The sequence below is a fragment of the Esox lucius genome, chromosome 24 (genome assembly GCF_011004845.1).
Source record: "Esox lucius isolate fEsoLuc1 chromosome 24, fEsoLuc1.pri, whole genome shotgun sequence".
NCBI lineage: Eukaryota > Metazoa > Chordata > Actinopteri > Esociformes > Esocidae > Esox > Esox lucius.
Genome location: NC_047592.1, coordinates 8,648,420 through 8,675,651, shown reverse-complemented (window position 1 = coordinate 8,675,651; position 27,232 = coordinate 8,648,420). Strand labels below are relative to the sequence as shown.

The 27,232-nt window shown below is 45.1% G+C and overlaps 2 protein-coding genes across 3 annotated transcripts in view; one reads left to right on the top strand and one right to left on the bottom strand.

Moving 5' to 3' along the window:
- The first annotated feature begins 239 nt into the window (after positions 1–239).
- LOC114830372 (extensin-like) lies at positions 240–5,653 on the top strand. Its single transcript, XM_034290798.1, has 2 exons — positions 240–349; positions 5,008–5,653. Exons 1-2 carry the CDS (start codon positions 240–242, stop codon positions 5,651–5,653), a joined length of 756 nt encoding a protein of 251 aa, XP_034146689.1.
- Positions 5,654–25,002: 19,349 nt separating this feature from the next.
- Positions 25,003–27,232, bottom strand: part of LOC105020724 (RAS guanyl-releasing protein 2) — a 50,023-nt gene continuing 47,793 nt past the window's right edge. For both annotated transcript variants that reach the window (XM_010887958.5, XM_020043541.3), the window contains one exon: positions 25,003–26,801. The gene's annotated coding sequence lies outside the window, so the exon portion shown is untranslated. The remainder of the gene's footprint in view (positions 26,802–27,232) is intronic.

Below are 27,232 nucleotides of genomic sequence, written 5' to 3'. Positions count from 1 at the left end.
ACTCATTTGTCTGATTCCCGAATGGTCCTCAGCCATCCTAACACTCCCGACTGGTGCAACCGACTGGGATTTGAACCTGGGTCATTTGACTTAGCGGGAGTTTAATCCCGTGGAAAAAGCTCAGTGTGGTTAAACCGTGATACACCTGTAAGCTCCCTCGTGAATGGAAACACAACCCCCCCGTGTCAGCCCAAGTCAGCGTCAGCCAGGCCACGCCGCTGTCCTTCTGCTGAGCCAATATGGCCGCCGTCGCATTCCAACAGCAACAGACGCAGACTCCCGAGGAGCCCGGTGGGAGGGTGGGGGGCAGGTGGCAGGGAGCCCCGGTCCGAGCCTCAGACTTCCAGAGGTGGAGGAACTGATTCGGAGAGACAAAAGGCGATGGTCGCTACCCTGGCCTGTCACAACCACTCTCAGCCTACTAACGCTGAGGCCGTCACTAGCCACGCGGAACAGAGGGGACCACGGGAGAAGGGGAGGGGTGGGACGACAAGAGACTAGCCTAAAAAAAAAACTACCACACGAGACACAGTGACTACGATCTGGTTCTTTCGGAGAGGTGGTTTTAGTGAATGAGGTTGATGCACAAACACGCAAAAATCTAAATGTACTCTTAAAAAAAAAAAAAAAACACAATGATCACCATCTTGATGGATAAAGTATTGACATAGGCAGTTCCGCCGGGCCAAAGCAGCCCATGGTTAGAACCAGACTCTGCGGGCCAAAGGAGCCCATGGTTAGAACCAGACCCTGTGGGCCAAAGGAGCCCATGGTTAGAACCAGACCCTGCGGGCCAAAGGAGCCCATGGTTAGAACCAGACCCTGCGGGCCAAAGGAGCCCATGGTTAGAACCAGACCCTGCGGGCCAGGCAGAGAAAGGAGGAGGGATGCACGTACATACTGCTCTATTACCCAGAGGTCTCCAGGGGCAGGGACCAGTTATGATCACCTGTGGAAATGGGAATTTTAAGTGCTTTTTTTTTTTTTCTCTCCAACTCTTTCCGCCTGCCTGTTCTCTCTGTGTCTCTCTTTCTGCCTGCCTGTTTTCTCTCTCCCCCTTCTGTCTGCCTGTTTTTTCTCTGTCTCTATCTCTTTCTGCCTGCCTGCCTTCTTTCTCTCTGTCTCTATCTCTTTCTGCCTGTTCTCTCTCTCTCTCTCTCTGTGTCTCCATCTCTTTCTGCCTGACGGTTCTCTCTCTCTGTCTCTCTCTCTCTGTCCTGCACTCTGCTCATTGCTTTTCTCCTCTTTCTTTTCCCATCTTGCTTTCCTGGCTGGCTCTGTCTCTCTCTGGTGTCCTGTCACATGCAGTTAGTTTCTGTGGTGCTCCACTGTTCCCAGTCATGTCAGTGTGGTGTCCCACCATCTAAATAATGTGTGGCCAGCGACTGAACGCGAAGCACCATGAAGGAAAAGCAAAGGATCTCAACATGCATCCTCCTCCCTGTCACTGGGACTCTTCCTGTATTATTCCTCCCCTCATTGACTCTACAGTTGGACTCCTTATTATGTCGTCTGCTGGCCACTGCTCTGGTTATGACTGCTCTGGTTAATGCTGCTCTGGTTATGACTGCTCTGGTTATGACAGCTCTGGTTAATGCTGCTCTGGTTATGACTGCTCTGGTTATGACTGGTTAGGACTGCTCTGGTTAATGCTGCTCTGGTTATGACTGGTTAGGACTGCTCTGGTTAATGCTGCTCTGGTTATGACTGTTCTGGTTATGACTGCTCTGGTTATGACAGCTCTGGTTAATGCTGCTCTGGTTATGACTGCTCTGGTTATGACTGCTCTGGTTATGACTGCTCTGGTTAGGATGGGTTATTACTGCTCTGGTTTTGACTGCTCTGGTTAAGACTGCTCTGGTTAAAGCTGATGAAGACTGCTCTGGTTGAGGCTGGTTAAGACTGCTCAGGTTAAGGCTGATAAAGACTGCTCTGGATAATCTGCTCTACTACAACTAAAATAAGAAGGCTCTGGTTAAGGGTTAATAGTACCTCTCAGTTAAAGCTGGTTAAGACTGCTCTGGTTATGACTGCTCTGGTTAAGGCTGGTAAAGACTGCTCTGGTTAAGGCTGATTAAGACTGTTCTGGTTATGACTGCTCTGGTTAAACCTGGTTATGACTGGGCTGTTTAAGGTTGGGTAAGACTGGGCTGTTTAAGGCTGGTTATGACTGGGCTGTTTAAGACTGGTTATGACTGGGCTCTTAAAGAGTGGTTAAGACTGGGCTGTTGAAGGCTGGTAATAACTGGTCAAGGGAGGTGAAGACTGATCTGGTAAAGACTGGTTATGACTAGTCTAGACCAGGGCTGCGCAGCCCTGTTCCTGGAGAACTACTGTCCTTTAGGTTTTCTCTCCAGCTCTAATTTAGCACACCTGATTCTCATATTTAGCTGGATGAAAAGCTAACCCGGGTTAGTCACAAATGGGGTTGAAGAGAAAACATGCAGGACAGCAGATCTCCAGGAACTGGGTTGGGCAGCTCTGGTTTAGGTAAAGTTGGTTAATGCTGCTTTGGTTAAGACTGGTCTGGTTAAGACCGTTAATGGTTGCTCTGGTAGAAGCTGAATACGAGTGGCTATGACTGTTAATGACTGATCTAGTTAAGACTGGTCTAGTTATATCTAGTTAAGGCTGGTCTAGTTAAGATGGGTCTAGTTAAAACTGATCTGGTTAAGACTGGTCAACACTTAGCCAGCAGCAGGGTAAATCCTCCACACTCCGATATAGCAGTTATAATCGTCAACACACTAGAAAAAAGAAGAAAAGAGGGGGATGGTGAAAAAAGAAGGTAAAATAAATCAATATTTAATTTTCTCCCCAGGTGATACTGTATGTTCTGAAGCTAATCAGCAGAGACTGGAAAGATGAAACCTGGAACATCAATTAGGTCTTTATCTCTCCTTAGCCTCCTCTCTGTCTGTCTGTCTGTCTGTCTGTTCCTCTGTCTGTCTACATGTTTGCTTGTCTATCTTTCTGTTTGTCTACATGTCTGCCTGTCTGTTCATTCATCCTTTCAGTCCTTCGTAAGCTTGAGCCAGGTGTTTTGGTTGTTTTGCCATCAGTCATTCTATGTCTGCTGTACATTAGCCCAGGCATAGAGGTAATCGATCCTGTTCAGGGCCGTTCTGGACACAGAATTCAAATTCATAGGTGAATGTGGATTTCATTGTCCACTTATTGTGATTCCATTTCCATTCTCTCAATAGGCTAGAAATCCCCAGTGTGCCTGTAACAGATTTTCAGGAATTTTGTATTTTCCATTATTAAGAAATCTTCACCTCTATCATTTTTTGTGTGCAGAGACAGTACTATTTTTACAGGAATATCAAACCATGTTTCTGAAGAAAAAAATATTTCAATCAGATTCAATCATCAGGCGTTTTACAGTAAATCATTGCTGCTTAGTACATGATTGAGCATTAGAATTTCCATTTTCTGAAAACAGGAGAGAAGCAGATAATTTCTGTGTTCCTATACTCACTCACTCAACTTAACAGCACATTAAAATACCAGTCTCCAAATAAAAAACTAGAACAAATTCATTCAAATTCAAATTTTCTAATGTTGGTTATGTAAAAGAGCCTGTAACAATATAATGCCGTCTTATCCACAATCCTCGGAGCTTGACTAAAACACACAGGTGTGCTTCTCCTTTACTTCTTCGCCGCAGTGATGTAAAAGAGTCTGAGTGAGTGGTTTTGAATGTGTCCATGGAAGTGTTTCATAGCTACAGTATTTCAGTGATGCCTGGAGAGAAAAGGTCAGTGGTGGGTGGGAAGCAGTGGTCCAGGCTGTCTAGTCTACCTGGGCAGTTCAACACGCCCTGACAAGCCGTCTCACTCAACCAGAACCGGGTCTCTACAGATGCCTTTAGGTCGCATAAACACGCGTGGGCACACAATGAAGGATGTATATTAGGACACACACACAAACACACACGCGCACACGCACGCCTACGCAAAGCAAACAGTACCTTAACATGCAGTAGTTCACTTCCTGTGGTTCGCTTTAAGGTGCATTCACTTTGACACAATTGTCTCTGTGTGTGGTGTCTCGGAGGAGTCTCTACTTTCTGAAGGGAACCTGTGTGTGTGTGTGTGCGCGCGTGTGTGTGGGCTTGTTTTGCGCATGTTGAAGGGGCCTGTCCCCTTTAAAGGTTCCCTGGGAGGAAAGACAGACTGTTTGTGAGGCCCTGCTACGACTGTTTCCTGTCTGCCTGCCTGCCTGCCTGCCTGTCTGTGTCTGTCTGACTGTGTTACAGACTTAACCCATTACACGTCAAGAGGGTGTGTGTGCATGTCTGCCATCTCACTGGTCCTGGGTACCACAGCTTACACACTGCACAAAAATAAATGTGTCACAGCTTACACACTGCACAAAAATATATGTTCCACAGCTCACACACTGCACAAAAATATATGTTCCACAGCTTACACACTGCACAAAAATATATGTTCCACAGCTTACACACTGCACAAAAATATATGTTCCACAGCTTACACACTGCACAAAAATATATGTTCCACAGCTTACACACTGCACAAAAATATATGTTCCACAGCTTACACACTGCACAAAAATATATGTTCCACAGCTTACACACTGCACAAAAATATATGTTCCACAGCTTATACACTGCAAAAAATATATGTTCCAACAGCTTACACACTGCACAAAAATATATGTTCCACAGCTTATACACTGCAAAAAATATATGTTCCACAGCTTACACACTGCAAAAAATATATAAAAAGCTATAGGTTAGAAAATATCGCTGGGTTTTAGAAAATATGCCTTGAACATCAAGTAATTTGTTTTGTTCCACTGGCATATTATTTCACTTATTTCAAACAAATATCTTCTCAAATATGGTTGCAATTCTTTTTTTTTTTACACATTTCTTTGCAGTGGAAACATGGCTGTACATGTTGGTAAGCCATGTGAATAAAGAAAAAGGCCCACTGAGCTTTCAACATTAACAGCGAACTAAAAGATTCCACTCCCCAGCCCTCAACCCCCCCCCCACAACACTACCAACACCCCAAACCCCCAGCCCTCAAACCCCCCAACACCCCAAACCCCCTGTCCTCAAATCCCCCAACACTACCAACACACCAAACCCCCAGGCCTCAAACCCCCCCAACAACCCAACACTACCCAAACCCCCAGCCCTCAAACCCCCCAACACCCCAAACCCCCAGCCCCCAACACCCCCAACACTACCAACACCCCCAAACCCCCAGCCCTCAAACCCCCCAACACCCCAAACCCCCTGTCCTCAAATCCCCCAACACTACCAACACACCAAACCCCCAGCCCTCAAACCCCCCAACAACCCAACACTACCCAAACCCAAACCCCAGCCCTCAAACCCCCCAACACCCCAAACCACCATCCCTCAAGCCCCCCAACACCACCAACACCCAAAACCCCCAGCCCTCAAACCCACCCAACACAACCAACACCCAAAACCACCACCCATCAAACCGCCCAGCACCCCAAACCCATAGCCTTCAAACCCACCTACCCCCCAAACAACCAGACCAACCCCTCCCCAGCCCACATTACCAGCCCATCAATACCCCCAACCCACCTCGTTGCTAAAGAACTGGAACAGAGGACACAGCTTCTGACCGAGGAATGGAGCGTGTGATCAAGCTGTGCGGTCAAGGGCAATGTGGTCCATTAATCCTGACAAGACATCCTGAACCCGACTACTGAGTGGAACCGTTGCTGGTGGTTGGTGGTGTACTGCAATGTATTCTGAGGTGTGTATGCGTGTATGTGTGTGTGTGTGTGTGTGTGTGTGTGCATGCATGCGTGTGTCGATTCTTGTGTGGGTTTGTGGGTTTTAGGACTCAAGCGCTTAAAAAATATGCAAAGCTCGTTCTCATACACTGAAGGGAATCTGACTCTCAAAGTCACCTACAGAGTCTTAACATGGCTTCAATGAACTCGTTAGCAGGAGCTGCAACGCTTAAGAGGAGGGTTAATAGGAGGAGGGCAGCTAGGAAATTAACGTGAGGGAGCAACGTGAAGGAGCAACGTGAAGGAGCAACGTGATCTCACGTCTCACATTAGCATTTGATACTTGTTCAGTGGGAAATTCAATGGATTGTATAAGTTCTCTCCCCGTGGAATTTTCTAAATGTTGTAATATACATTTTGTTGTACTTTTATGTGACTGAGCTAGGCAAAACAATCTGCAAACTACAATGTCAGTAAAAAATAATTAATAAGAAATAAAAATATTAAAATATAGTTGTTGCATATGTTGAGTAATTACCCTCTGTGTATGAAAGGACACATTAGATCCAGAGCGAAATTTGGCTTCATAAATCAATAACTGACATGGACACATAATGTGAAATAACAGGGATTTACAGGGAACAGGGAAGTATTGCATTTCAAGCTTCAACTATAAAGACTACAGGTTTTGTTGAATGGGCTGTGATTGGTAGATGACTAAAAATCACACATTTCATATGTATATTTAGGCATGGATTCACAAGAAGCGATATGGACGAGTGTGAAGCAACTCGGACACATGGATTTGCATCCAGAGCCCTCCAGAGGTATCCATGAGTAAAAGGGTCAGACTGTTACTATGGTCTCCAGACTGAAACTGTGTTCTGATACATAGTAATTTGGTATGCATTGATACATCACTTGAGTTAAAAACTACAAGGAAGGGAATTGTAAGAGACTGGACACCTGCCTACCTCTGTGTTAAAGTCTGTCTCCATGCCAAAGCAATTTACTGGCTTTAAGTCTACAAATAACTCTTGAGTAACAAGTATTCTTTGAAACATCAGTGGCGAAAATGCTCAGGAGATCTTAGTTTGGATTGGAGAACAAGGGACACGGAGAGTGTAGCACATTTTTGTGTTGATCTAAATAAACTTGACCCGGTTTATTACCAAACCCACTCAGCCGAATCAAAGGATCCGGCAAAGTCAACTCTGATTAATTTGATATTAATTCACCAGAGAGATAATGTGCCTGTGGGTTGTTTTCTCTGGATTGTGGTGACCATGGTCCCATTGGCTGTCAGAGATGAGCCCACCATCTAAGCCTCTTTTCACCACCAAAAGTAACTTCAAAAAGTTAGGAGAACCAGCTTTTCTGCATATTTAACAAATTATTTAAACGTCTGATAGATCTGAGAAATGCTGATGTGTCAAGGCTTCCCCCGCGCAATTGATGGCCACAATTATGCATGGTACGTCTCGAAGAAGCTGGTGATGCCTGTGGGAATTCAAACGCCATGGAAAGGATTACAAACAAACCCAAGACAAGTCTATCTAGCATTTCACCCGGTCTCTCTTAGCGTAAACAAGCCCATGGTTGCCATCATAACTGTCCGTCCCCACCCCCACATCCCAGTCGACAACATGCTTTGGAGATGTTTGTTTCTCTTAAAGTGGAACTTGTTGATTCGGTGCTGTAGTCAGCAGATGTGTGTCTGTCCGGATCAGATCATGTGAATCATTACGTAAGACGAGACTTTACGTAGACGGAAATAGCGACTTCAAAGCCAGGCCAGCTCAGACTTATGCCCCTATCTTGGCTGTCTGAAAATATATCCCCTCTTTTGCTTACTCACATGATTCTATCTCTCCCCCCACCCTCTCTGGCCTTTCCTTGTTCTCTCCCTGCGGCCTCTCTTGTCTTACTGATATCCCCTAACCCCTTCTCATTTCTTCTCTTCCTCTTTCACCCCTCCTGCCTTCCTCCCTCTTTTTATCCTTTTGCCTTTCTCACTCCTTGCCGGCCTCTCTCCCTCTCTCACAATTTCGCCACATCCTTACTCCTCCTCTCGCTCCTCCCCCAACACTCCCTGCTTCCTCTCTCCCGGGTCTCAGTCCTCTCCCTTCCTCTCTCCCGGGTCTCAGTCCTCTCCCTTCCTCTCTCCCGGGTCTCAGTCCTCTCCCTTCCTCTCTCCCGGGTCTCAGTCCTCTCCCTTCCTCTCTCCCGGGTCTCAGTCCTCTCCATTCCTCTCTCCCGGGTCTCAGTCCTCTCCCTTCCACTCTCCCGGGTCTCAGTCCTCTCCCTTCCACTCTCCCGGGTCTCAGTCCTCTCCCTTCCACTCTCCCGGGTCTCAGTCCTCTCCCTTCCTCTCTCCCGGGTCTCAGTCATCTCCCTTCCACTCTCCCGGGTCTCCGTCCTCTCCCTTCCACTCTCCCGGGTCTCAGTCCTCTCCCTTCCACTCTCCACTCGCTCAACTCAATTCTCTGACTCACTGTCTTTCTCTCTGACCCTCGGTCTCTCATCCCCTTGCAATCTCCCTTACACCTCCTCCTCCTCCCTCCCCTTCCCCTCTACTCTCCCTCCCCCTCTCCCGCTCCCTGTCATCACTCCCCTCTCTCTCCAAGGCAGTGGCATCTGCACAAAGTGATTCAATGGCACTAATTGCCTGCCCTCCGCGGGCCGTAGCCAATCACACAGCAACATTGGATTACTGGGGCGTTCTGATTGGGGCCACTGTCGAATAAAAGGAGAGAACAGAAGGAGAAAAGGAAGATGTTGGAAGAGAAGAGCATTCTAATTCTGTCAATTCATTCTCATTTCACTGTCGTCAACCCCCAATGTTACCCCCGCTCTTCTCCATCGATCCAGACTGCCTCTGACAAAAGAAGGCTCGGCTGGCCTCCTGAATAGGCTTCCAGTCCGTACATGGGTTTGTATCTGAGAGCTGGAGAGCTGAATAGCATTGTTTCCAGCTCTGACTTTATGCCCTCCTGTCGCCCTTTTGTGACCACCCGAACAAGTTCTAGCTCTAACTGCCCTTTTCTCTCTATTCTCCCTCCCCACACCCTCACCTCATTGGAGGGGGGAGGGGGAGGCTCTGATGAGTTGGGCCAGTGAACAATTGAGTGAGATTACATGGACAGGGCCTCTACATTTAATCGACTTTTCTCCATCTGTGGACCTGGACGAGGGCCTTTATTTGCTCAAATTAGGCCCATGTCACTGGAGGGAGACTAGGCAGCTATTTACTTCTTAATTTGTTACTCCATCGCTGCAGGTCGGGTTGGCTGTTATTTCCCTCCACAGAGGGGCGCCAGGTGGGGGCGTGCCTGTATATGATGTCGTCAACGGATTAGTCAAAGGCCAGGCAGAGTAAGAAACACCAGGTCTGAAGGAGACAAATCGACAGATGACACTGGAGCGCATGTTCACAGACTCGGAATGAACATGCTGGGATTCGGGATGTACAGCAGTCATCCAAAAGCACCGTCTTTACGGATTTGGCCGGTAATCAAAAGGTCACTGGTTAGAAATCCACAAGCAGTCACCCTAAACAAATATGTTGTTGTTCCCTGATTACGGCACCATACTACCTGTAAATTGCTTTTGCTAAAAGATTTTGCTAGAAGTCAAAAATGTAAAAAAAATTTTAATATTAACATGATCCGTAGTAGATCAAGATCCCAAACAGCAAGTGTTTTTCAGCAACTAACTCGCTGTTCCCCGGTACAAACAGCAAATATGTTTTCAAACACCTCATGCACCCCATCCCTGTTTTTCTCCCATAATCCCGCAGTTTTTTCACCACAGGGCATAACAGAGATATTTCATCACGGTTCGGGCGTTGTCGGCACTGATTCACTGCTCAATTATCGTCTCAATAACACACACTATTGATTTATAGATGGGCCGGGATGAAACTCAGCACACCCAGGGGTGCCAAAGTACTGGGATGAAGAAACAACAACAGTTAAGCGCTCGACCCAACAGGGATGATCGTGGTGCTGGTTAATTACGCCCTTTGTCCCTCACACAGAACCGCCTGTGGACCAGAGAAGGCAGAGGGTACTGATTAAGTCTCCATCCATGTCAGAAGGCTGAAATATGGTTTGGAATTAAGTTAACCCGTGGGGGGCGATGTTGAGCGGAGTGGACGCATAACTGTGGGGTGTGTGTGTGTGTGTGTGAGTGGGGGGGGTTAGGCTCTAGGCAGGAACCCATATTGGAAATGAAGGCACGTGTTCAGCCAAAGAGACATAAACTCTGTCTGTTTCACATAAACACACACACACACAAATGCCAGCTCTCTGTGTGACACAAAAACACCTGCTTTAGTGATTAATGGCAGAAATAGTGTAGATCTATAGGGCAGGTTGGCTGTCCCTGAATAATTACATCTCACAGCAGCTCAGACAGAATCACATCTCATCTCTCACCATCTTAATGGCCCAGAGCCCCTCCCCAAACGTCCTCTCTCTGAGGTGGAGTACAGGGAGAGGTGGACCTTCATACAACCTCCTTATAACCTCTATACAACTCCCATCCAACCTACAACCTCCTAACACAACCTCTGTACAACCTCTGTTTAGATGTTCTCTCTGACGCTTGCTCTATGCATGCCTTGTCCTTCACTCTGAAAAGGAGCACGGAGAGAGCAGGACAGGTTGAGGTTTTCTCCTCCACATGTAGAAGATGCGGCCCGTAAATCTTTGATCCCTCTGAATACACCAGCAAAGCCCCAGAGGCTAGGTTTGCCGTGGCGTCAGTGTTGATTACAATGTTCCCCTTGTACTCCATCTTTGATGGAGAGAGAGAGAGAGAGAGAGAGTTGTCTGCCTGTACGGTCAGCAAGAGCATCTGCAAAGATCTGGCCACGAGGGCAGTGTCAGAAAGCCTCTTCATCCCTCTCAATCTCTCGCTCTCCCTTTCCTCCCTGACTCATTCTCTCGCAGTGTGTCTCCTCCGCGTCCTCCACCCCAGCCGTCCGACTCAGGGCAGTGTGCAGTGCCCTTTAAAAAAGCAAACTTGTAATCGGATAATTAACAATCTGCTAAATTTCTCCAAAGAAAAACAGTAATGAAAAATGTCTGCCTGATGCCTGTGAGAGTACTGACCTTTCTGAGACTCTGGGAAAGCAGGCGAGGCGAGGCGAGGCCACTCACTTATAAGGATTTAATTAGCTTCCCTCGGGGGGGGTGTATGGGCTGCAAGCGTACATAGGGGGAGAGAGAGAAAGTGGGGGAGGGGACAGCGAGAACGAGGAAGAGAGGGGGAGAGAAAACCAAGGAGGCTATGATTCTCCCTCCCTCCCTCTGTATCACCAACAGGCCCTAATCTGCGGTTCTTTCGTTGGTCGCTGTTTCAAGATGGAAGGGGGGAAGGGGGGGAGGGGGGGGAGGGTTCGGGGGGGTTAGTCTACATGAAAACAGAAAAGTGTCATGTCCTGAGGGGCCTAGATCTTTGTTGTTTTGTTGTTGTTTCCTTCTGGACCTTCTGCCCGGCTGAGGAGGACCTTTAAGGTCAGGAAGCGTGGCTCCGAGTGGCTTCAGAGTGACTCAAAGGAGCAGAAAGCCTGTTTTCATAGCATTTGTTCTCGTTCTGATGCTTGAGGGGTTTTTTCCCCTCTCTCTAGCTGTTTATAATGTGGTCACACATGCGTCCTTCATCCTGATCTTGTGCTTATCTGTTTACACTTACTGTGAGATCTGATCACAGTCTGATCACAATGTGTCTTTTAATCAGCTACACCTGGCTGTTTCTGTAGTCCACCGTTCTATTCGGTTCTCTCAGAGGACAGTGGTACAGTTGGAAGATCTTAATTTGAGTTTGCCTGCAACAGAAGCATTTTCTTGCAGAAACAGTAAATGAAAATGTTTTGCTCAATTAGAATTAAATGTCATTTCTTGTAGTGGCTCCTGGGACCGACCCACAAAGATGCACCGTTCTCATCTCATAAAACCATCCTCTTACACTGAAGGGCTAACAGCAGAACAGCTTGCTTTGCTTTGTCACACGCTTTGAGTCACTCCTGTCCAATCGGAGGTCTTCTGTGTTTTCACGTCAAAGTATCAAGTACCAGGTACTATCCTAATTTTTTCCCAATGGAAAAGCAGAAAAGGAGAGGTGGGGCGAGTAGAGTTGTGCTGGTACCATGCAGTGGAAAAGCTCCCAAAGTGAGCAAGGCGAGTCGAGTACAAATCTTTTTTAATTAATGTGTACAATCTTGGCATTGGAATGTCACCCACAAGAAATTGACACAAAACAGGCTGGCAACGTAGACCGCTGGAGCTGCGGCCAGGGGAAGGATCAGCATTAGAGGGAGATGTGACACCAGCAGCCCCTCAAAACGTCCTGAGAGTTTGTTACGGCTGACGTAGACTAAAAACAACCAAACATTTTAAAGTCACTTAATTTTAAATACACGGTTGACACTCATATAGCGTATGCTTCTTTAAATAACCCAGCGTACGTATTTTGAGGGTTGTATGCAAATTTGTAGGCCTATTAAAGTGTGTCCGCATGCCCTTGGCGTGAGATTTTAATGAATGAACTGGGGGGGGGGGGGCAATATGTGACATTCAGTGCATGTGTAACCTCCACGGATGCATTCTTCCCAGACACTATTTGTGAATGTTAATTGCTTTCCGTCTGCCATTTTCCCCAGTCTCCACCTGTCTTACTCCCGGTTCCAGACAGTCCCCCTCTCTTCACAGGGGAGCCTCCTGTCCTTTAGCTTGTCTTTAAAGTCTGGTTTTAAGGGGAATCCTCAGCTGAATTATATTTGTTGTGCCGGTCGCGCGTCGTGCCAACTGCCAAAGTCTGGCACCAGCGAGATAGGAAAGTCCCGTCGTGAAAAAGGGAGGGACTTCAATTATGGTAGTTTAACCCTTCAAAACAGGCTCGACTACCTGGGGCTGTTAGCGGAGGTGGTGGGCTCCAACAATTTTCTGAGCAAAGCTCCCTCTCTCTACAGTTTTCAACACAAGTTAAAAAAAAGCTGTTGCCAGAGATTTGCATAACAAATTCAAGCAAAATATGCAAATCCTTACAAATATAATTTAGTGTAAAAAGAGAACCTTGCAAAAGACAAAGCCTGAGTATTAATTTGTAACTATTCTTTTCTTCTGTGAGCACAAACAACAAACAGTAGCGTTGAGAGATGGGAGGGGAGAGGAGGACGAGAGATAGCAATCTTCCCATTTCTGATGGAGCGCTTTGAGCTGAGGTAATCCACAGAGCTGTTCAAATTAAAAGCTCTGCCACAAAAAAAAAGAAAAATGCAAATAGACCTTTTGATTCCGACTCAGAGAGAAACGTTTGCCCAAATCAAAAAGATTAGCACCACTGGTTACAGAAGACGGATTATGTTTTTACACACAGTACTGTCTCTCTCTTGTCTCTCTCCTTTTCCCCTACCCCTCCACACCTCCCTTTCTCCTCTCTCTCCTCCTCTCTTTCTCCTCTCTCTCCTCCTCTCTTTCTTCCCAAACTTTTTCATGCTGAGAACTTCTGGGTCCACAGAAAGGGGAAAGGGAGAATTATTTATAACTCTTCAAATGTATACCTGTGGCTGTGATCTAAATGTGGATGATTTGGTGAAGCATTTCATGTGAACAATCCTCAATTGCACAGACCTAAATATTTTCACATTCACAGTACTCATTGGTAAAACAACTTAACATAATTCAAAGGTACTGGACCACATACATCCAGGTCCCATTATGTAGACTGGACCATCAAAAGGGTAATCACCCCAACCTCCGGATCAGGAACCGGGCCTCACAACCTGGCGCCGCGGGATTGTTTGAGAAAGAAAAAAATATATATATATATTAAAACAAGGATAGATTGAGGTTACAAAAAACACCTCAGGCCACTCTACTGAAACATGAAAGAAAGTATGTCAAATTGTATTATAACACGCCTATACATTATGAACTATACGTCCTTCCACTGCCTTGCAACTTGCTTTTGATGACGAGACCAGCCTGAAAGTAAATCTGTACTGCCCTCGCTTAAGTAAAGATGTGGTCAATGAGGCTAGATGCAGGCCTGAGGTGGACGTCTGTTTTGCCGGCCTTAGGTATATTCCAGGCTGAGGCCCCCCAAACCCCACCCAGCGGGAAACAAGACAATACGTCATGAATATAAGTACAAGTATGTTCAACACACCCACTTCACCGTAAAGAGTTATGTATTGTTCCCGTGATTACGTCTGGAATCCTCCCGAATAGGAACATGACCAGAGTATTTATAGTCCAACTCCTAACTGCCCAAAGGTATATTAGACTGCATCACAAATGTAAGACGGAAAATATTGTTCCTGTTCAAACTGCGGTGTCCGGTTTAAAACAGCAGAACTGACTCGTCGGGGGTTTGTGATGTATTGCCAATGTACCGCTGTTAAGTGTTGGATCCCAGCGGTCTTGGTCGCATCGTGCATGTGAGAAACAGCTCTTAATCATGTTCTGTTGGCCATACACACTATCCCACCTCCTCGTGCCTTATTGCTTAAATAACCAACCCTGACGGTGACTAAAATATTTGAAATCTTAATGGCAAGACATTGGACTACTCAACATAGCTGATGAACACTGTGGCATATAGCGGTCCAGCAGTATAACAAGCTGTCTCCTGTGCATGTGTACTGTATGGAAATAATGCTAAAAAATGGCAAACGAAAGTGTCTAATTTTAACATCTTAGCAGCCTTCCGCAAACCTCTATTTATTTGGCTGCCTCATTTATTGAGCACAACTTTTGTGCTTAAATTGAATGAGTTAGTGTTGTCTTACTTCATATGTTCTAAGTAACTTGAAGCTGACATTCACACCCACTTCCAGGGCAAGCCAACAGAAACTTAAAATTGTTGGACAGTATTTGCATAATCTCTCAGAAATATTTGCAGTACAATAAACATTAAAACTAAAATGTATCAAAAATATTTATTGAAATTAATAAATTTAATTAACTTCAGTGACTGCTACACAATGGCATAAATTACAAAAAGAATAGCGATGACAAAGATGTATTGTTATTCAAATCAAATGTAAACCGACATGAGGCAGGCTAACTAATTACTTAACGTTCTCATCCTGACGTCTAATCCTTGTTAAAACAACATGAAGTGAGATCGGAGAGCTGGGCCGTTCATAATAGTTAAGTCGTCACGTTTGTTCGGGAAGGCCTTTAAGCGAAGGGTTTGCAGGCCTCAAGTGGAGCATAAAACAAAGATTACGTTAATAGTGATTAAATATGCCAAGTTCTTGAGGCAGCTGCCTCTTCTGCCTTGCAGTTAAGCCCGCCTCTGATGCCGTCACACCCCCGGCTCCCGGGAATCAACCAATGAACACACCGGAGCAGATTTCATCTGGAGGTTGGGCTGTACTGAACAGGAATAATGTAGAAATTTCTTTTCCTCAGTTCTATCAACTGGTATCCCCAAAACCAAACGGGATAGATGAGTCCTAAAAGAGTTTTGTTAAGATGCCCACATGCTTTCCCCACTGCCAATCCAATCTGTAAAACAAGCCCCTTCTGGATGTTTCAGTAGTGTGACTGCCTTGTGAGCCTGTCTCTGAAGCTGTTAGACTTCCTTTCAGCTACAGATGGTGATATGCAAGCGTGAAAGCCATAAAATGCTAACAACATCACATTGATTTTCCCTGGGTTTGTAGCCCATGCAATCTGACACATCAATCTCCTTAACAAGTGAACTGTGTGGGCGTGTACGCGCGTCTGGTTGCGTGGCGTCTGTGTGTGTGCGCGCGTGTGCGTGCCTTCGTGAACCTGATCAGAACAACAAAAGACATCAATTCGAACCGTCTCTCGCTGCATAATAAAGCGCTTAAGTGAACCAACCATCTGTCTGTGATTGGTCTCCATCAGAGCAGTAAGACGTGAAACGGGCTGTAAACAGACCACACGCACATACACACTGAAATGTAGAGGTCGATTTGGTTCCAAAAACACATCAAGCTTAACAACGAGAGCCTAAAAGTCTCAGTTAAAGAGGACCACTCTAAGTGAAGGCGACTTGTAAAAAGTTATCACCCTGTCCTTTAGTTAGACTGTGTGGGAGGATATTGAGATCAGAGAATTTGTGGCTCTGGAAACACAAAACTGTTTTGAGCTATTTGTGAATTCTGGGTCAGTCGCGGTATAATATTAAATGGATGCTCAAGACTAGAGCCTTTGTATAACTGTACAATGTACAATGTACTTTAAAATTAAAAACCAAAGTATGTACAGTAAAATACATGACGTATTGAAGGCCAAACCTCCCCTCCCCATGGTCCTTTGTCACTCTATCTATTCTCTATCACTGTTAAATCAGACCCCAATCACCTTTATCACTCTACCAGTTTCCCATAACTCTTATTTCATTTCCCTATCATTCATCTACAGTATCACTCCTCTATCAGTCCCCATTATTCCTCTTTGATGCCTCCATCACTTCTCTATCACTTCCCTATCAGTTCTCTATCATCTTCTATTAGTTCTCCATCACTTCCATATTAGTCCTCTATCATCTTCTATTAGTTCTCTATCATTCCCCATCAGTCCTCAATAATCTTCTATTAGTTCTCTACCACTTCCTTCACTCTATCAGTTCCCGATCACTGCTCAAATACACCTCTACCACCCCCTATCACTCTTACATCATTCCTGCACCAGTCTCACATCACCCCCTATCACTCTTCCATCATTCCTGCACCAGTCTCACATCACCCCCCACCACTCTTCCATCATTCCTGCACCAGTCTCACATCACCCCCTATCACTCTTCCATCATTCCTGCACCAGTCTCACATCACCCCCCACCACTCTTCCATCATTCCTGCACCAGTCTCACATCACCCCTCTATCACTCCTCTAAGAGCCTTATAGAAGCCTGAAGCCATGATCAATTCCTTTATCTTTCAGGATTCCTCCCCCATCCATCCCTCATCCCTCCCTCATCCCTCTCTCATCCTCAAAATAATTCCACAAAGGCAGCCCCATCTGGTCATCTCTCCTCCAGTACTCATTGCAGAGGATGGGGAATGGGTCTCATTGAACAACTTGAGGTCACATCTGATACTAGGCAGACCATCACACCATCCCAGTGGGTGAGGGCTTCTTGTTGGGACCATACCAAATGGTACATTTTTGCAATTTGAAATAAAACCATTTGAACTAAGGTTTGATATTTGAATCGTGTACAAAGTGATACCGTAGGTAACCAGTGTTTCCAAAGGACCAAGGCCATGTTCACTTCACCTGCAAGGAAGGGTAGCCATTTTGTTTGCCCAAGCTGTTTGTATCGCCTGCCACCATGAATTATGACCACCACACAGGTTTTGGACTCACTGCTCACTGCCTGGCAACTATTAGTGCGCTAACATTCTGCTAAGCTACTGGTCCCTCTGATATGCAGTGCAGACACGATTGTTTTTGAAATATTAAAGGCGCTTAAGGTTGAATTGGACTGTACTTGGCCAATTATGTGAATTTCACGGCCGATTTGCTACAGGTACTGCCACAGTAGGTAGCTAATTAATGACCTCAACATCGCAAAAGTGAACACACGGAGAATAAGAAAATGGGTGCTAATGACCGGCAAGTCTTCCCATTGCATGTATGGATTTAATTACACACAAAGGATCAACTTCATTACTGGCCAGTGTTATTACTCCCCCTAAAAGCCTAATAAAAGCACAATGCGCCAATTGGTCAAACCATGCTATTTCTCAGATCGAGATAAATTAGACCAAGTATTTAGTGACCCAGGTCAAAGATCCACGGCTCCTGGCCTCATCCTAACCTGGATCTGTCCAGCGACAACACATACCTGACCGCTGATCGGTGTCTTTAGAGGACCAACTTCATCCCATTCTGTTTCCCAAAACAGAATCATGTAATACTGGAGGACTCAGATTTGGACCAATGCCTGCTTGTGTTCCCTCCCCGGCTCTCCTTCTATCCCTCCCTCTACCATTTTCTATACCTTCCTCCTTCTATCTCTCCCTCTACCACTTTCTATACCTTGCTCCTTCTATCCCTCCCTCTACCACTTTCTATACCTTGCTCCTTCTATCTCTCCCTCTACCACTTTCTATACCTTGCTCCTTCTATCCCTCCCTCTACCATTTTCTATACCTATGCCTTTTCCTTTTCTCCCCCTCTGTCTATCCTTCCATCTACTCGACCACACTCCCCCTCCTTTCCCCTCTATTTCTCTCCACCCCCATGTTCTCTCACTCTGGCCCTCCCTCTGTCCCCCCTCTTCCTCTCTCTTAATCCTCCCCACCTGCTTCTTACCTTCTCTCTGCTTTCCCTCTCCTGAACCCCCCACCACCACCCCTGTTTCTCCTTCTCTCGCTCTCTTTATCCTTTCCCTCTCTCCCTCCCTCTGTCTGTCCACTTCTCCCCCTCTCCCTACTCTCCCACTCTTGAACCCCACACCCCCACCTTTGCTCCTTCTCTCTCTGTGTCTCTCTCCCTCTGTCCTTTCCTCCTTTTCATTCCTCTGCTGTGGCAGGAGGCTGAGAGGGCAACCTGGAATTATTTATTAATGGCGGTCTCCCGAAAGCTCTGTATAACATCCCTGTTGAGCTCCCAGAGGTGAGCGCAGAGTTTCAAAGCAATTAAAGCCGGGCTATGAAAGCAGAGAGACCTCATGGTTAAAGTGAGTGTTGATCCTTTTACTTGGGTTAGTGGGTAAGAAATGTTAAGGAGATCTAGAGCCTGTCACATAAATAGAATGGAACAAGCATCCCTATTCAACTCAATGATGTCATAACAGCCGGGCAGCCATTTTGAGTGCCATGCTTGGAGGATTGAAGTCCATGCTATTAATTTTTTTTTAGTATCGCATGGTACTTTATGGAGGATTGGGCAGGGAAAGAGATCCATTATCGGGATGGATTAAGGATGGATAGATCTGAGGACAGGTTTATTTGTCCATGACGTCTTCGCTGAGTCACAGACAAACAGCTAATAGCTATTCTACTACTGTTTTTATTTACCTATATAAACCTGTACAAAGATGCCGGATCTTAATTTGACCATACTGTTTTTGCAGGAATGTTCTTGCACAGCATTAATAAATGAATAGTGTATTAACGGTTTAAAAGACTGTGATCCCACTTCCAAAGTAAAAATGTCCCCCCACAAACAAATGTATAAAAACTAATGAAATCCAATATAACAATTAAAACATGCAGTTGCTGCAAGATTGGTTTTGCGCTGCGTGAATCAGCGTGAAATTGAGATGCCACATCTGTAATGTCTAAATACACCCATTGGAAGTGTTCGTTTGGGGTCATAAACAGGGCCTAAGTGGTCTTTAATAAACCCACGGTTTTACATCGCTCCCAGGAGTTTTCCCATAAAACACCTGAAGAGGATTTGCTCTTTAGCAGTGTGGGCTAATGAGGTACACCAATCTGACAATACACTAACAACACATAGTCTCAGAGAGTGCCTGTCAACCTGATTTAAGTCATGGATAATCACTTCCCTTTAATATCCTTGTGGGGACCTAAAACACCATCCCCTTTAAAACCTAACCCCCAGAAATCTAACCTTAAGCCTCTAAACCTAACCACTAGCTGAACATTTAATTTTCCCTAATGAGTAACAGTTTGTGCAAGTTGAGAATGTTTGGTCAGCAAAAGCTGCACATACAAAGATACCCACACAACCTAGCTGAATAACTTATGAGCATTCGTTATCGTCTTCAACCTGGCATATTATGATGTATTAATTTGACTACTTAAGCGTTCTCTGTCCACGGTCAAGGTGGGTTACGGAACACAGTATGAAATGACACCGGCTATTTCTGCCCAAGAAGGCTGTGCATTCTTTCTTCTGATCTACAGACAGGAATCCTGCGGGCTGACGACGTTGCTCCAACAAATGGAGAGGAGAATGAAGAAACGGGAGAGAGAGAGGAGACTAGAGAGAGGGAGCGATGAAGGCGGAAAAAAAGAGTGAGAAACTTCTCCAGAAAGACTTCACTGTCTCCATCTATAACCATGGTTAGTGCAGTCGAGTCTGAGAGGGGGCTGGAGATGGGATCAATCATGTTGCCATTGAAATCATGCCAGCCGCGAGACACCCGGCAGTCGCTGTGTCCGCAAATTACTTTCTCAGTGTTGTACAATACAGGTTATGAGCTCCCTGGCGTTGTAAAGAAGCTCGGGCTAATGGTGTTGTTAGAAGTGGCCTTGTCTGTCTTCGATGATTGAATAAGTCTGGTTTCGGAGACTGTCACAGAAAGCAGGTGGGTTACAGAGAGTCATTTCGTCTGATATAGCTGATTCATCCGCTCGCGGTATCCCCTCAGATTTCAGTTTGCATGAACAGATGAGCAATGCGGACTGGAGCGAACTGGCCAGCCGCCGGCTGGTGAAGATCACGTGTCCCGCTCAAAACCACTTTTTCGATTATTTTGGTCTTTGAGAGATTTCAACTATTATTAATAATAATAGGCCCACGTAATAACATTCAGTCGGGGACGCGCACAGAGAGACCCACGGGAGGACGGACATGCGTTGTTCATCAGTGCCAGTTCCTCAAAGAGACGAGTGTGCGTCCATATGCTGCTGCCCACATGTTTCCGACCAGACCTTTTTTGGGTAATTTTGGCCCCTGGAAGAGTCTGTGCAAGGCCCTGCATTCATTTGAGGTAACGACTTAGGGGGCAGTTTCGCAATGTACACCTTTATAATGAAAAATGAGAACACCAGGCCCAGGTGACCTTGTGCTGTATGAATACGCTAACCTCACATTGTCCAACGTCCACGTGGTCCTAACAGAAGGAGCAAGGGGGCAGCAGGGCCAGAAGGAGCCATAAACAAACAGAGGGGAAGCGTGTGTCGTCCCCCCCCCCCCCCCCAGTTTTCTGCCCGAGGTAGCTCTTGACGACAGGCCCGGTCATGAGTCGCGCGCCTCAGCCTGTAGCACTGCTGTAAATAGATAAGTCAGATGTGCCCTATCGCCAATCCCTCGGTCGCGAGATTCAATCTGCCGGCCCATCACTCAAACTCAGAGCTCAGGCGAGGAGCTAGCGGCGAGCCTCTCCTCCTCTGCATCCTTTTCCAGCGCCGCGGCTTCAGGAATATTAAACGCGCTCTCTGTCCCGCTAGCCAATGCAGAGCCATTGATTATGTGTCAATCCCAGGCCGGCCACGGACGGTCGATGCGGTATCACTGACAGTGTGCTCTGCCCTCAAACCTGCCAACTGCTAAATGACAAGTTCTTTAGGGAAGAAGAAGGCATTAAGATATATGTGTGTGTGTGCGTTTCTGACTTAACAACATATAAGGGACAAAAACCCCAGAAAACGTGACTAAAGGGGACCATAGAGAAGATGTTTCTTTTTTTTTGGCTTAGTGTTAGGGTTAGGATGGTCACGTGTGTTGCAAAGCGGAGGGCTGTGACTTGGCGCCCAGTGTGGGACGATGCGAGCTGTCGGTGGAGGAAGCTATGTTGTAGCAGCATGTTGATGTCGGTTTCAGATACGTGTGTGTGTGTGTGTGTGTGTGTGTGGGTCTTTCTGTGCCTGTGTGTTTTCAGAATACAAGATCAGATAGGACCCTCTGGGTTTTTGGAGCTAACAGACAAATTATGAAAGCACAATTTATATTACTAACGGATTCCCTTTTATAATGAGCCGCCTACAGTGAGAAGCACTAGGATATTTTTCAATTTTGGTTGCAGCTCTCTCTCTCTGTTTATAAGGGTTTTCCCTTATAAAAAGGAAGAACTATGAATACACCGACTGGCCACTTTATTAGGTACACTTATAAGCAGTGCCCTCCAGAGCTGTTGGCACCCTAGGTAAATATGAAGAACAAAATATTCCTCCTGTCGCCTCCTGTCTGCAAGAGGATCCAGTGACAAAACATTTGTAGCCTTCTGGCAGAGGCAGACAGGTTTTGGCATAAAATCTCCTGGTAATTGATGGAGTCCTTGATGCCATTTATCTTAACCAGGTTCCCAGGGCCTTTGGAAGGTAAACAGCTCCACAACATCACAGATCCAACAACACACTTCATAGCGGAGATTAGATTCTTTATTGCCAAAAGGCACTGTTTTAGTCTTATCGGACTAGAGAGCATGTTTGCAGTCAAATTTTCAATGACATTTAGAAACTCCAGCGCTTTCGTAGTTTCAGGGACTTGGTGACCCCAAGATGTAAGCAACTGATGCAATTCCAACTGTGATTATTTTGTAGATGTTTTTGCTTCTTGAACCATCCTCCTTTCTGTGCGCGGAGCCAAAAAAGACATGCATCCTTTTCCAGGCCGATTGTTAACATATCCAGTTGCTTAAAAGTTGTTAATTATTGCCCTGATAGATATTTTCTTAAAGACATTTCCTGATTTGAGCAGCTCAACAACATTTTGTCACACATAATTATCAGTCTTTCCTATAGTGATGGATGACTGGGGAAATTTTGGCCTGTGTGTCACCTCATATTTATACCCCATTGAAAGAGGAAGTCGTGGTTTACCCACTTATGTGTTCCCAATCACTCAGGTGAATTTAAAAAGCTAACCTATGATTGGGATTATACACAGTTGGATTTTACACATGAGAATTTCTAGGGGTGCCAATAATTGTGGCACACATGTTTTGGAGAAAAATATTTAGTTCATATGTATTTATTTTATTATTTTATTTCAATTGAAGGTTCAGCTTTTGTGAATATTTTGAATGAAAGACCAAGAGGATAAGCAGCAAATAAAAAAAATTCTCAGCCCCTTTTGCTAATTCTTCCCAAGGGTGCCAATATTAGTGGAGGGCACTGTGGAATCCTTTCTACAAAGGATTATATTTTTAACAAAAAAACTGTTATTCTCAAGAATCATGAAGCATAATTCCTATTGGAATCGCCAAAGAACCCCATTGGAACATTTTATTCCAAAGAGTGTAATTAATTACAGAGCAGAGGAACATTTCTGTTCATCAGGCAAAGAGACCCTGTTTATACCTGTCCACATGCATCCTTTGATCTCATTGTGCCGGTTTGCATCTGATCAGTCGTATCACAGTCTACACCTGTCTGACCACATGGGCACAATCAGAACGGGGACAAGACCAAATCAGAACCAGGTACACATATTAGCACCATGCATAGACAGGGCTAATGAGGGGAAATACATATTCACCCCGCCCCTTCCCGAAACAAATCAAAACGCAAATACATCACTAGTGGAGAGTGAGAGAATAAATGGCAGCCTATGACAACAGAGCAGGAGAACCCCAGCGGACAATTAAGTTCAATGGTAACCAACGGGCACGATTATGACAGTGTTTATGTGTGTGTGTGTGTGTGTGTGTGTGTGTGAGTAAGTGAGAGTGAGTGATAGCGTTTGAGGGAGAGTTTATGAGAGCAATGACAGATTCCATCAATCTAAAAACGTTTATTAAGTTGTTTATAGGAATGCAACCCTCTCTACGTACGGTGAGGATCCTCCCGGATGCCTGTTCCCCAGGGTGCAGCGGCACGGGCGTCACTGCGGTCGAACGGCTCAACAGTGCCACTTGGTGGTATGAGCTGGTATTGGCCGTGCCGCCTGAGCACCTCGTTCAGCGTTCGGAAGTCAATCACGTGGCCACCAGGGGACAGTGTAAGGACTACACATGTCCTTCGTTCTGTGCTGTACGAGAAACGATATCTGTCGGCTATGCTCTCGAGGGGTTTGATGGGTAGATGTTAAATCAATAATTCGTTTATTATTTCTACATAGGAAACACGTAACAGAAAAGAATTGAATCCTACTCCAGCGATGCCAGTATAATTTCCACGCGCGCACTGTCTCCTCGGAGACAAAGCCCTGTCCGTCACTCAAGAGGATCCATATCCTCCTTACTCATCATAGCCCACGATTAACGATCATTGTCTTCGAAAAACCACCAATTATCCGTGAGTCAAAGTGCATATTTCAAAAAGCATTTTAGACCCTTCCTTGACTAATCCTTCCGTTGTACAGGGTGAACTTAATTGATCGTAACTCCGGTATTTGAAAGCGTTTCGTCGGGATTTAAGGCAGATGCAGGACGAACTTGAGTACCAAAACATTTCCTGTGGTAGGGTGTTTATTTTTTGGACATCCGTGGATTGCGGCTGCCCAAATATGGGAACTGAATGCCTGAAGCATAGTTGCAAGGACATCAACCTAGCACATAACATACAGTGTCTTACCTTATTCCACTGAACCAGCCTTTTTTTGGATCTATATGGAATTACTTCAAGGTTGCCGAGGGGTATTGGCTAACAATGTAAGGCTATTTCCTGCAGCCTTCATTACAATGTAATTAGCCGGGCTCCATTCAGCCCATTGAGATCAATATCACTCAGGGCCACAGCTAAACGACTGAGAGCGCGGCCTCGGGTTTTATGTAACTGAGTGGAAAGTATCAATCATAGGCCTATAAAGCGGGACACGACACCTTTTACATACTTACACCGTGGCCCCACAGGAACTTGAGTTGGCCTGTGAGTGTGGTTTGAGTGCTGGGATAAAAATGTCATGGCTTACGGGGGAGTGTTAGAATGGAGGTGCATGGGGACTGATATACATGTGCGCGCATGGGTACTGATATACATGTGCGAGCCTAAGACAAGTATTAAGCGTCTAAGCTCTGAGGAAAAATCGGGACTTCTGTCAAACCACTGAGCGCGATTTCTTTTCAGAGTCGGCAATCGGAGACAAAAAAAGCCATATGAAATCACCACGGGGCAAATTACAATTTACCTGTGGCGTATTTGTGTTTCATGAGTCAAATTCAGGAGCTGATACGGGCCCTGCGCGTGGGTGTCAAGTCAGACCATCTGTTCAGACAGTCCTTGACAATCTGCTGATGTGTCTGCACCCCGGCACAGGAAACAAGGTAAACGTCTCTGCTCAATCAATAAAGAAACACAGACTCAGACACATTCCCTCTGCACAAGGTGAAGGGGGCTCTCATCATCTCACAAGGCTGTTATGGAATATGAACTAGAATATAGGCCAGGGAAACCTGAATAGATATAAATCAATGCTCTATTGGACCGAGATGAAAGCATCAAGAATCAGACGGCGAATATTGACTTTATTCTTGGGTAATTAATGAATAGATAGAATCGGGCAAGTTAAGAATTCCTAAAAATAGTGGATGGAAATCATCAGAGTGACAGGGAGAGTGAGCCCAATCCAAACTTTAAATGTGCTTAAAAAAAAAGGCTTTATGTCGAATTATGCGCGCACACACATACACACACAGACTACACTTTATTGGGCAGCTGTGCCATTTGTCACATTATGTGGTATTAAAACACATAGAATAGAGATGCAATGTGCATTTAACATAGAGAAACAGCAGAGAGATATCCATGCAGAGTGACTTACAGTACATGACACCCGGTTAAAGCATCCATTCATATCCTGGAACCCACAATACCTCTGTCCAGGAAGTAACCGGCATGGCAATGTTGGCAGTTTGAATTGGTACATTGGATTACCAAACGCCCAGCTTTTTCAATACAAAGGTGCACAAGCAGGCAGCTTTGTGGGACTCCAACCCTTCTCAGAGTGAACTGAGGCCAAACCATTACATTGAGTGGACTCTAATGTAGAATTCCATGTTGCCATTGAAAAAAGAATTATATGTGCTTCATGAAAATACATTTAATAGCGGATATTTTGGCAAGAGTGGATTACCTCAAAGCAAAGAAGCATGCTTGATATAACAGTACACTTGTAACAGTTCTAGTAATAAAATAGATTTGAAATAGATTCTCAAGACAATGTACAATATTCACTTTCAAACTACGTTCAAAGTTACTGAGGAAAGGTACTGTGTCAGTGCACTGAGATATAACACTATTAGCATACATACGCACCACAGTCAAATTACCATACGGAATTACAACAGCATTCAAATGCTATTCAAATTCAAAATGTATGTTCTACATTCCACTTCAGTTACTTTTGTTGTTGCTTTTAGACATGAGTGAGACGCCCTCTCCACTCAGGCAGTCAGCAGTGAGATCTGAAGCTGAAACATATATCACTCATATCGATGACATGGCCTGGTTCTTTTTTTTTCTTCCATACAGTTAAGAAACAAAACCGAAGTTCTTATACAGGATGCTTATATTTGTTCCACACACGTATTGTGTAATCGTGAAATATATATATTTTTTGTTGCTTATCCGAAACTCTTGAAACACCCCCGAAGAGTTGGGTCACATTCCAAGGATCTGGCATTAGACCCTGGGGCAATCAGGGTTGAGTGACTTGCTCAAGGTCAGATTCCCGGGATCACCTTGTTGACTCTGGGATTCAAACCTGCAACACGCTAGGCTACCTCACATCTAGAAGACTGAAGTCCCAGTAGGAAGTAGCTTATACATTCTTTCTTGGCAGTAAGAGCACCTCTTGTGTTTTGTACAGACATTGTTAATTACATTGATACAGGCATAATAATATTGCGCATATAAATTCACTGAAAACAACACTAACTAGAATCTATAAAACAACTGTGTGGACTTTTTTTTTTCAATATTCAGTGTTTAAAACCATGTAAGATATATGATAACATGGGCCTATTTCCACAATCCAAAATGCTGAGTTAACATAGAGAGACATTCCGGTCACATTTACTTGAGTTTGAAGAGAGTTGGGAGACTTGAGTGACTGTAAGGAAGTACTAATTTAACACTGCAGTTGCAGTATTCATCCACTATGTGGCAGTATGAAGGTATTATCTGTTGTTTTCAGTGCAATTTTCTCTTCCTCTCTCTAGCCCTCTCCTTCTCTGAAAGTCTCACCAGCTTTAAAAAAAAATGTCAGACAATGATAAATGTCAAACTTCTCAGATAGAAACGGAATGAATAGTACTGACGTTGTTCTCTCCCCCATATGACAGTACAACCGTATCTGTTGGAGATTATACATGTCTATCTGAAATGTTCTTTAACATAGCACCCTTCTGGACAGACCACAGGCTGTGCTTCTGACTCCCAACTACGGTTGTGTACTCCCGGCTGTCTTTGGCGGAATAACTGCCATCTAAGAAAGGAATCAAGGACGAAAGGGTCAGTCATTCTGAAAATCACTTACACATTTGAACTGAGCATTCACTGAGATTCCATCAGAGCCACTTCAGTCACAGGCTAGTTACCTCAGAAGGTCTATGAAGAAGGAATTAGCTACAAACCAGAGATGCCCAACCATGTTCCTGGAGATCTACTGTCCTGTAGGTTTTCCCTCCAACTCTAGTTTAGCACACCTGCTTGTAAGAATTAGCTGGATGAAAAGCTTAACCAGGTTAGTAACGAATGGGGTTGAAGAGAAAACATTACAGGACAGTAGATCTCCAGGAAGAGGTTTGGGCAGCCCTGGTATAAACCAAAGTGAAAGTCAAACCCATTTTTTTACTGAATGGATCGGTTTATAGGTAATTACCAGGGTATAACGGATGGCATAATGCATTTTGTCTG